Genomic DNA, 12,034 nt, shown 5'->3' with positions numbered 1-12,034 from the left:
CCTACTGCACACGATAGATTCCATAAACATCCGCATAAACTGGATGTTAAACATCGAACACACTTGGGTGAATAAGAGAAGCGAAAGAACAATGTGATAGTGTTGATGGGACTTAATGACTGATTTTTCTTACAAACTGTTTCGCCTGTTAATAACAACGGATGACGTGCTATATATATATTTTGAAAATAATTTTCTCGAACATTCGGTTTGGAAGCGAATTAAAAAATATATATAAACTATCGACAAAATTAAATATACATATATTTTTTCATTTTACGAGCCAAGTTAGAGTTTGTTCGCTAACTTAATCGCTTTTGCATAGCTTCATCGCGTGACTGCATTCGATCCCTTACTTAACACCGATGTAAGTTTGCTTCTTACGTATAAAATATATTTGCAACACGAGTACGATATTAAATGTATATTATTGCGATTTCTAACGCAATTGACATTAGTTACAGAATTTGTAATAATTTTTTTTTTAGCTGATTTTAGATAATAACATTTTCTAGAGCTATATAATCGCAGCGCTTCTTAAATTTATATTGTAAAATAAAAATCAGCGAAGTAATTATGAATACTAATGATACAATTAATTTTATGATGAATTATATACTTACACCTATTTTCTTTCTGCAGCGGTGGCCAGAATCGCGTTTCGGTGTGTATTTGTTCCCGAAAATCATTTTTGAACCCCAGGTTTCTGTTCCATTTCGGAAAAGCAATTCCTCTTAAAATACCTTGGCCGTTTATAGATTTTATTGCTAAATTACTCTGATCATTGGGTTTACAAAAATTCAAAAACGCGAGAAATAAGACTACTCTAACATTGAGCATTGTAACTTCAATAACAGATTCGGTTTGAAAAATAAATAAATGTTGCATTTAATATATAACGAGTTTCGACGGGAAGGGGAACAATGGTGTTAAATTTCTCCTATTATTATATAGGAGGACAATACCCACTTGATGATAATTTCTTTGGTAAAATGTTTATTGCACGCATGCGCAGTCAGCAGCTCGGAACGAGGTCTAATTTAGCCTAAATATTATTATAATGTGTCACCAATAAGAGAAAGTTTCAATCTGTTAAATATACATATTTGTGTTAATGTGTCATATTAATTGTGATTCAATCTTTTATTTGAAACATAATAAACTAGGCACGAGGCAAAGATTTATTTGCTTAGCCTATTATTACGATTTTTTAAGCATATATTCACAAATTTAATCTTTTCTAAATAAAGCGTATTTTAAGGTCAGAAACAATAAAATTATATATAGCCAATCCGAATGCGTATGTAAAGCTTCGTCGTTTAACATAGAGTCACTTTGTGGAACAGCGAGAGTCAAGTTGCTTATTTCGAAAAAGTACAATTTTTTTACTACGGTGATATCGTAATTATCAATTTCAAAAATTCGATATAATTTAACATGAGGATATTTTGTAATAAAGCATATGATAGTTTTTAAAAGAGAAAAAGACACGGTTTCCTGTTATTCCTTCTTCACCCCAAAACTATGAACACGTGAATCTGAACCGTAGATTGCGAGCTCTACACTGAGCAAGCCACTTAGTATTCATGTGTTTAATATTTATTCATCATGTGGTTGCCGATGAAGGCAAAGAGCGTAAGAAAGGCTGTATTATCTTATTAAATTTTGTGATATGCGCATTAAAGTAGCGCATGATATGATAGCTCCATAGCTACCTTATCTTTCAAGGCAAATTTTTGCCCAACTGGGACATTAAGTTTGTTACTTTACTGAAACTAGTCACCATATATATTAATTTTAAGTTTGTCTTATTAGTTTGAGTGTAGATAAGGTTACTTTTATGTTAACAATATTTTATTTATATACGTAAAAAATCGACTAAAGCGTTATATAATAATATAACTTTCTACCTGTAAGAAATTTTTATATGGTCCTCGATGAAAATTTGTCTTTGACATCTCGTAGACAAAATTAAATGCAACTCGCCTATACGGCTCGAAAATGGAACGAACAATTAAATTTTGCATTTTCGTAATTTTAAAAACCTAAAAATTCGTATAAGTATTCGTATAAATAGAGAAAGTTAATCTTAATATTATTATATTTATAAGTATAATGGGTGTATGTTTTCAAACAGGCTTTACTTTTGTATGTGTGTCCATTGAAATCTTTGTTAAGTATTCTTTTATCGACGAATATTCTAGCTTTTTAAAACGACATAGTTTAGCCAATATGTATGGGCACTCGATGCGGTCTCAACTCTTTCAATAATAAAAGGGAAGGTCTATGGCCTGTCATAGAATATTAACTGGCACTTATTTTTTATTACAACGTCATAATCAAGGGATAACAAAATCAACTTTTAGGCTTTTACTTGTATAAAAGTCATTCTTTTCACATATTTCCTCCTCTAGTTTATTTACCTATAGGTAAATGTTGTATGTATGTTTATATAATAAATAAACAATTTGAGCATGGAAAAATGTTGAAATATTTTATATCCATACTATATACTAATGTTATAAAGAAGTAAGATTTGATGTTTTGTATGTTTGTTTGAAATGGGTAAACTCAAAAACTACTAAAATGATTTTAAAAATTCTTTAATTTACAGCTGTATCATATATTATAGCAACTAACATAGGATATATTTTAATTTAAAAAAAGTAGGAATCTACTAAAATTGCAATAATGTAACCCAAGGTATTAAAATTTTTTTCTATAAAAGTCATTATTTGGCATGCGCTGCCAAAATTATTGATGATACCTAAAAAAAATTATTACATGTTCATAGTACTTATCATACATTATCATTATCTACAAAAAAGTCTGCGAGGCTATATATTTTTTTCGGTTATTATAGTAACTTTTATAGTTAAGTCACAACAACTGCCTTTTTTTCAAATTAGTCAATAAAAACACGGGAAGAATCGAAAGATGATGACATTAATTCTAACACAATTAAATAGCTTCATTATAAAAGTTGATTATGTACATGTAAATTCATCTTTAAATTATTCGAATCGGACCTTTCGTTTAGAAGTTAGGACTGGTAAAAAAGCAAAATAAGAAAAATGGCCCGGTGAGAGCGAACCACGGATATCGGGAGCGAGCAACGCTTAGTCTATTATTTACCTATAAATTTTATTTTTGTTGTAAACTGGAAATAGTTAAATATTACGTTAGTTATTGGTATATTTTTTAATTATTTATACTTTAAAACATTTATGCTGGTGGTCAACGTTGCGATGGCGCAGTAGCCGGCGCATATAATTCTTATGTTACATTCGTACATGTCTACGTTTACTTGGTAGTAGGACTGTGCAAGCCCGTCTAGGTAGGTACCATCCACTTATCACATATTTTACCACATAACATATTTTACTTTACTTAATATATTTTGTATTCTGGTTTAAAAGGTGAGTTAGCCAGTGTAACTACCGGCGCATGGGACATAACATCTTAGTTCCTCAGGTCGATGGCTCCTTGGCGATGTAAGAGATGGGTAATATTTTTTATAGTGCAAATGTTATGGTGACCACGTACCATCAGATGGCCCACATGCTAGTCTACTTATACCTACCTAATTCAATTAAAGAAAAAAACAAAACAACTTCTTCAAGAGGTCTGTCTCATAATGTGGGACGAACTTACGATGAGATCACACACAGAACACACACCGTAGACAAGAATCTAAGAGACCTAAGAAGCTCAGACAATATTATGGGAGTGTTTATCGGTGACTTTTTGTAATTAGTCGAATACTTCCTGTAATTAGTTACTTTTAAAATAAATGATACCTACGTACTTAATATCTACTAAGATTAATAATTGTTCAACCCGGACGAAGTGGGGCCGCTAGTCATATATAAATGTTTTACGCGTCTGATAAAAAAGACATCGCCTTTTATTATTAATTTATACACGCCCAAAGAAAAGCTTGTGAACTTAGGTACATAAAGACACACTTCTTAATTACTTACTTAATTTTTGAATGACACTTGATTTCGTTGCGCTATATTACATAATCTGGGCATTGGGTAGGAATTAAAAATCTTGTTGACATCAATCTTTATTTAATATATGCACATAAAATTATTTTGGTATACAGAATATTAATAATCGTAAGTTTATATTAAGAATATTAATAAGTGAAGTAACTAATAGAACAAAATAATAAAATATTATTATATTTTGTATATAAGTAACAACATTTATCTATTTATATGTAACAGTATTAGAAGTTCTTGATTTAAATGGCTCTTTTACAATACATTTTGTATATTTATAATATATAAAGCTGTGTATAGTTTTGCTGTAATCCCAATAATTGTATATTTATTTTGGCCAATATAAATAATGTATGAACCGATTTCGGCCACGGTGGCCAATCTCAAGAGAAGATTAGCTAACTGCGCAGGAGATATTATAGTGCACAAGTGTGTGCGCAAACACATGTGCACTCTCTATTCTCAAATTCTCATAATCCAATGGGACGGCAATCCGACATGACCAGAAAGAGTTCAGGTGCAGGACCAACGGCGTTACACTTTTAACTTCCAGACTCCGGGCTGCTACTGAGAATTATCAACAGAAAAACTCAATAACTTTATTGGCCCTAACCTGAGATTTGAACCCATCTAGCCATTAGACCAACGAGGCAGTCTGGACAATATATGTATGTAGATCCTCTGACGTTTATGGTATATTAATATAAAATTATCCTAATATTCTACAAGAGCTTAGTTATTCCCTTTTTATAAATAATCACTTCTAGGATATTATATGAGAGATATGATGATGATGTTAAGAAGTTATACAGAACATTTAGGTACATAAATTGATCTAGTAAATACACTTACATAAAACTTACGTATACTCTAAACACCAATTTATTAAGGAATATATTTTAATGCTTCCTACAAATTTTAAACTCAAATATATTAATATATTATATATATATATAAATTTCCAATTCAAATAAAGTGATAATATTAGTGAATATTGAACATAATATTTTATGAAAATATAATATACGCACTACACTTCCTTATCGTTTGAGTTGACAGATTAAGGATTATTGTTTGAATTTAACTATAATATATAATAATAAAAAAAACAATTGACATATCATAATTCACTTGATACATTTTAATGCGGTTATTTTCACTCACTAAGGGGTAACTGGTTCGAATTTTTTGTCCAGAAGATTCAGAGAAAATAGGCGGAAGGAGACGGATACACAAAAAAGAAAAAACGAGAGTTACCCTAAACGATTATAAGTTTTCATTGGATGTACGGAAAAGTAAAAAGTAATTTACGTAATAATGCCATCATCTATCTCATAACTTAGCAAAAAGGCTTTCCCTTTCGTTAAGTATAGTTTGTTGGGTATTTTTTATTTGGGTATTATCACACTCGTGTACCTACTGGTTAATTTTATTAAAACGATGACAATTACGAAGATTTTCTTAAAAGAAATTGAGAAAACTGTAATTTATAAATTTAACATATAAACATATTTTATAATTCGGTAGGTTTTTTCGTAATTATATTATATTAATAAACAAATATATTATACTTCATAATTTATAATAAAATTTTCTATTTAAAAATCTGGAAAACGAGCTCCTAATTATGTATATATATTATATATCGTAGCTCATATAATTACTTATATTTATTTAAACCGTTCATTCCAAAAATACTTTCATCTTTGCAAAGACACACCAAAAATAGATATGACCTTATCCTTATGTAATTAATACTTTTAGCTACGAAACGTTCAATCTCTTTAGTGCGAGTTTTTTACTTATTTGATAGCGTTTACGTTAATTGCGACTTGTATGGAATTCCGCTTATTGTCATTAGACGGTGCAGTTGTCATTCCAAATAAACGACAGTTAACGTGGACGCTATCGATTAATTAAAAAAACACGCACTAGGTACGCAGAAATCTCCTAAAATATAAATAATTTCTATTCTATTAGAATAATCATAGCGTTGTAGGAGGACTTCACTTTGTACGTATTATACTATTTGTACAATTATTATAAATGTTGCAGTATTATTTTAATAAATTGCACGGAATTTTGTCAATTCTCTCAATAGTTCAAAATTATAAGGAGCTTAGTTAATATGCGAGTGTGTACATATTTCCATCAGTTTCGTTGTTAAAAATGCATATTTATTTTTGAGTTAACTCTATAATCAAAATATGTATATAGTTCTGTACGTGAATCTTATTCAAATAAAATTAAAAATAAATATATTTTTAACGGTATTATATAATTTAAAGTCCATTCATATTTGTATTACCAAGTATCGATTTCTTTTTTTCAGACAGTAAATAATATTTTATAAAACGAAAACTTAAAATATATCTTTTTATAATGTAACTACTAAAAAAGAATTAATTTATACTTAAAATGAAAATAATTTATATATTGTGATCTATAACCGTTTCATTAATTACCATACATTTTTCATTACTAGCTAATGTAGAGATTATAACTTATAGACCTAGTTTTCTAAGTATTAAGAATATTATAGATTAAAGAATAGCCTAATGATGTAAATTGTTTAACTTAATTGATTTCTTAGTAAGCGCTTAGCGCTGCTAGCTCTTGACACTATTGTAAGCGCTCGAGGGTGTTAGCGACCATTACGTTGCCAATAATGCGAATCGCACGTCGTTGCAACCGATCCAAGGCCTCCAGAAGGAATTAGCAGAGGCATCCCAAAGGTGCGAACAATATTGAACGCAAGACCGCACCTGCGTTTTGTATAACAGGAGCAGTTGTTGTGGCGTGAAAAAACGCCGCACTTTGTTCAGAACCCCTAGTTTCCGTGAGGCTGTTTTGATATTCCCAGCATGGCAATTTTGGCAAGATATTTTTAAATTTTTAAGTTTTAAATAAAAAAAAAACTAATTTTACTGTAGATGTACTATTCAACTAACTTCAATTAGTATTTGTAGCGCATTATTATAAAAAATTATGAGACACATATATTTGGTAGCTATTGTCTAGAAAAATATGAGTTCAAATCTGTGGTTCAAGGATTTTATTATATATTTTTTTTGTCTAAGTCGTATTAAATAAAAATCTATTAAGACGTTACGGTCTTAGTAGTTCGAAACAGTTATACCGAAAATCACGTATTAACTGGTATGAACCAATCGATTGAAAAATATTTATGTTAGATATAAGTATAATAATTTTAAAAACTTAACTGTTATCTGTTACACAAATGTTAAAATAAATTTGTTTTATTGGACTAAAAAAATTTCTATTATTTTTAACCAGACGCATTAGAATGAGATTGAATATTTGTATTCCTTTTAAATGAACTTAGATATTGTGTTAAACTAAATCCCAACCAGTGTCATCCTTATCGAAAGGAGGCTAGATAGTCTTAAAATAAGAATGATCGCATTACTAAAATGTTATAAATTAGCAAATATCTTTTCATATTTTCCGTTAAATAAATTAACCTCCTCTGTTAAAGGAAGAGGCCGAGCGCAGTTTCTTGCGGATGCGAGGCGAGCTCCAGCGTGGCACGACGCGAGCTTCCGTTGTGGAAACGCCCTCATCAACATCATCCGCCTCGGTCTTTATCTCCATTTTCTGTAATTAAGTACCAACTGGCTATGAGCATATCAGTAAATAACAAATCAATTCTTACATACGATACATTGGCAGCCATTTCAATCAACATCTAAGTTTGGCAAAAGGGAAATGCTACCGGGATATTGGGCTTTTTACCTGTGATGGATTGTCACATGTTAAATATAAATACATTTTAAATACTTTGTACATTTTTAAATTAAGTCTTTTTAATTAATTTGCTCGTTATATTGAAAATTACAACATTTATTAACTTTTCTCTAAGCGATAATTATAAAGTAAAATTGTAGAATTTTAACACGCAGCTTAAAAGTTAAAAAACAATAAGTTAACCTGTACAATCAGCCGTAACAGAGTGTATTGCTGGTCGATAGATTTTGACATTTCCCGGAGTCGACGCTTTTGCTTATCCAGCTCAGCTGCAATATAATCCTCACTGTTCTCCAAAACCAGATCAAGGCTATTGCCTTAAATTAGACAAAAAAAAATCCAAAATAAAAAGATTAAGACATCATGTCACACGATATATTGTTTTCACTGTGGCGTCTTAGAAAGAAAAAAGTTACTTAGATAATTTTACGTATCTGTATTTTATTACATACCTTCATCAGAAAATGGGTTGCAGAACCATTTGCGCAAGATAAAATCAACGAATCCGAGCTTACATTTCTTATTATTGGGATATTCAATGAGTTCGTCCTTGTCCACTCTGTCGAGGCATAGCTTGGGCAACTTCCTTTCCAGTTCAGTATGCAGGACCACCTTTAATAGTGACAAGTTTACAACAACATACCAAAAATATTTAATTTAACTTTTATAGTTATCAACAGAATATATAATGTACAATGATCATTATTTTATTTTAAAATAACGTCAACATTACATACACATAAAACAATGAATACAAACACACTCACATACTCATCAATTTAATAAGATATATTTTATTTCTATTACTCTTAGATTTGCATGGTTAAATTTATTTATCTTGGTTGATAACTAGTAACACTGGTATAAAGTTGGTAAAGTTTTAAAGCACATTTGTAAATAAATAAAATATTTCTTCATTCTTTAATATTCTTAAAACGTATTATTCTTAATCTTACTTGCATAGCCAGGCGTTTCAGTTGAGCGTTGCGTCGGACGCTCTCGATGTCACCAACAGCCAGACCGATAAGCAGGTTCATCAGAAGGATCGGCATGAATACCATGAATAGCACGAGTATGAAAAATGTTGGTAGTGGGAATGGCAGGTCGGTTTCGCTTTCAGATTTGTAATATGGTTGTACATATGTTCCAACAAAGTCTAATTCCCCGAGCATCATAGCGAACGTGCGAATCAAAGACATTGGAATTGTGCTAAATGACAAGTGCTGGCCCTGAAAAGATTTTTTTTTAAATATTACTTCATTTAATCATAACATGATAAAATGTTCGTCAATGAAATAAATTTATTTCGCATGCATAGCACAATAAAACTTTCGCCCAGAGCATACTTAAAATAGTTTTGATTGAATTATTTAATAATGGTAAGAATTTATTTTCATGACGTCATGAAGCACAGCTTTCTAATACATACAACAGTTATTTACAATAAAAAACGCAAACTATCGAATGCTACATACAGTCTAATTTGTTCTAACATCGACTTGAATCTTTTCATATAATTCATCCATATAATAAAGGAAAACAAAAATACAATAGTAACACTCTCAGAAATTAATTAACCAATCATTATTCTTGTCGAATGTAGTAAAAAAATTATCACATTATACTAAGAAATTCTTCTCCTCAAAAAGAGGAGAGGAGGCCTTTAGCCCAGCAGTGGGACATTCACAGGCTGTTACGGTTACGGTTACGGTTACTAAGAAGTTATATGAAAAGATTTTATTTTTCACAATATTTACCCACATTATATATGTCCTATAAGTAAAGATGCAAATCTCGAAGCAATCTTTGTGCTTATCATCAAATTTGATTTAGTCACTTTTGTTTCAAATAAAACTGACACGAGATTTGCTTCTTTATCAATAGGACAATAATGTTACACGTCGTCCAGCTGCTTTTAATAAATACCATTTGGCCATCACCCACTTTTGATAGCAGTACGTAGAAGGCTAGCCCAAAAGCCATTATGAGAATCGAAAACACCATCAAGACTTTTATGAGGGTTTGCAAAATCTCAAGGAACATAACTACGTATATTCCGACTTGATCGAAACGTTGGAGAAGGAGTAGAAGATGAAACCAGGACAAAAATATTGTTATCGACGCTGCTGATAGCTGTAAAGAGAAACGAAACCATTATTATTAAGTATCTCATAATTTTTATTATTACTATTTATGATAAAAATTATCTTTGTTAACCTGTATATCTTCGTATATTGGATATATCGTTGGCAGTACCATTAGCGTTGAGCTCACATATAAAGTCCATGAAACAAAATTTGAAGGGTCCACAATATAGTGCAGTTTCTGCTCTTTCATGTTGCATAATTCACGTATAAGACACATGAAGTTGTAGAAAAGAACGGCAACCGTGCTTGCGTAGATAGCGATCATAGTTTCGAAGTCTGTTGAAAAGTCATAACTTAAATAAGATGAATATTTGTAAATCCACCGAAATTGAGCAGTGAGTGGCCATAGCCCTGAGACATTCACGGGTTGTTACTTTATTTAGACATTATATATTTTGACTTTTATTATTATTTTGGTGTTATGATTAAAGTGAAAAGTTATATTAAATGTTACCTTTCGTATCCTTACCGTTTTTATCAGCAGTGTTTGTCGAATTAGTTCCATTAAATCCAGAATCGATGTCAGTAGTTTCATTGAATTTGTTCACATTAACGAGAGGCTTACCCATTAACTTGTAAGTGAAAATAGTGACGAAAGTTAGATAAATGCAATAGAACAGTACGTTTGCGAGATGAAAGTATTTTCCATACGAGTTCCACTTCATCTGAAGGTATTTTTGGCTCAAGGGATGAGCTAGCAATTCCACACGACCATGAGCTACCATAGCCTGAAATTATACTCGAAGAGCTATGATTATAGCAATAAACATTTATCTAATAAAAATTGTGTTATTTGTAAAATATAAACACATTAAAACCCAAACCTAAAAATAGATTTATTTACAAAATATAAACGTATCACAAATATTATTAGTGTTAGTGATTCAAGCATGTGAAAATGTATAGTCTACACAACAATAAATTCCTTAAAACCATATATTTTTGCACAATTGGCGTGTAGAGGTATGAAAAACGTGTTGACAACAATAAAGATTAACTGTACAGAGTAGGAATTGAGTTAGCCAATAACTTAGTTTTGCAATTAAATTAATCTTTATATTTATAAAGATATTAGAAGAATAGTGCGAAGTGCCATTGTGCGATAGTGTTACTCCACTCACGTTGATCACACTCAACGGTTCGGGACGAAAGTTTGGGTCGTTTCGCGCCTGTCTCAGCGCTTCTATTTCATGCTTCGTATGTTGGTAGAATCTGAATGAGTACTTAATCTGTGACGAAGTAAAATATTGTATATGATTATTTACTGTATATATTAATCTAAACTTACGTTCAGAGCTGCTAAGGGAATATTCTGGGATTTCAGGGAACTGTCAGGCTTTCTGTTGCTATCATCATCGGTTTTTGTTTTCGGACAAAACACCCGAAAGTTGTACTTGATCTAAATGTGTAAACTGATTTTAGTATTTAGTCTATAATTAAAATATCATTACTATAAAATCTCACACGTCACCTATGTATGAAAAATCATGGTAAAAAAAATTCTGGATGTCTAAAAAACCTGAAGAGCATACTCTTTTGAATTAACTTTATGTCTATATATAAAAGATCAACTTATAATTATAAATATAATTATAAGCTACACTTATTATAAACTACGTTTTAGATCTTACGTAGAAACTCTTCGAGTCCTTCTTGCAGTTTGCTTTTGTAATACAATTGTCCTGTACGGCCTCAAATACGTTCGGCATGCCAGCGATGAGTGCGAGTGTAACGCAAGGGTATCGGTCAGAACGTAGGGCCATTACTTCGTTTGCCCTAGAAACATAGAATGTAAATTGCAACAAATATTTAAACAAATTATTGAATTACTAATATTCCTATTTACCCCTTTAATTAATCTTGTTTGTAGTTAAAGAACAGGGACAATAAGCCATTGCGCTATTGACGCTTTTATATATTCATGGAACTTGTCAAAACCAACTAACTGAGCCCAAATTCGAGGAAGTTTGTATTAACTGTTAAAGAGTTCCGCTGTTTACCTCATAATTCTATCATCTGACTCTTGTAACTAAGTTGAAAATGTCATAATATTGTATTCTTGCGGGAACTCAATGTATGTGCATAGTTTCATAAGAATCGGTTCAGGAG

General features: G+C 30.9%; 2 protein-coding genes across 2 annotated transcripts in view; both read right to left on the bottom strand.

Annotated features, from left to right (window-relative positions):
* Positions 1-12,034, bottom strand: part of LOC126780389 (LETM1 domain-containing protein 1) — a 174,497-nt gene that overhangs the window by 56,864 nt on the left and 105,599 nt on the right. The gene's annotated exons all lie outside the window — the stretch shown is intronic.
* LOC126780384 (transient receptor potential cation channel subfamily A member 1) overlaps positions 7,491-12,034 on the bottom strand; it is a 34,948-nt gene continuing 30,404 nt past the window's right edge. The window contains exons 13-22 of the mRNA XM_050504845.1: positions 11,557-11,701; positions 11,214-11,324; positions 11,047-11,154; positions 10,434-10,653; positions 9,996-10,213; positions 9,666-9,911; positions 8,735-9,007; positions 8,231-8,390; positions 7,962-8,095; positions 7,491-7,628 (exon numbers count right to left, since the gene is read on the bottom strand). Of these exons, the coding sequence (XP_050360802.1) occupies positions 7,491-7,628; positions 7,962-8,095; positions 8,231-8,390; positions 8,735-9,007; positions 9,666-9,911; positions 9,996-10,213; positions 10,434-10,653; positions 11,047-11,154; positions 11,214-11,324; positions 11,557-11,701 (1,753 nt within the window). The remainder of the gene's footprint in view (positions 7,629-7,961; positions 8,096-8,230; positions 8,391-8,734; positions 9,008-9,665; positions 9,912-9,995; positions 10,214-10,433; positions 10,654-11,046; positions 11,155-11,213; positions 11,325-11,556; positions 11,702-12,034) is intronic.

This window comes from Nymphalis io, chromosome Z (genome assembly GCF_905147045.1).
Source record: "Nymphalis io chromosome Z, ilAglIoxx1.1, whole genome shotgun sequence".
Lineage (NCBI taxonomy): Eukaryota > Metazoa > Arthropoda > Insecta > Lepidoptera > Nymphalidae > Nymphalis > Nymphalis io.
This window is presented reverse-complemented; position numbering and strand designations above follow the sequence as displayed.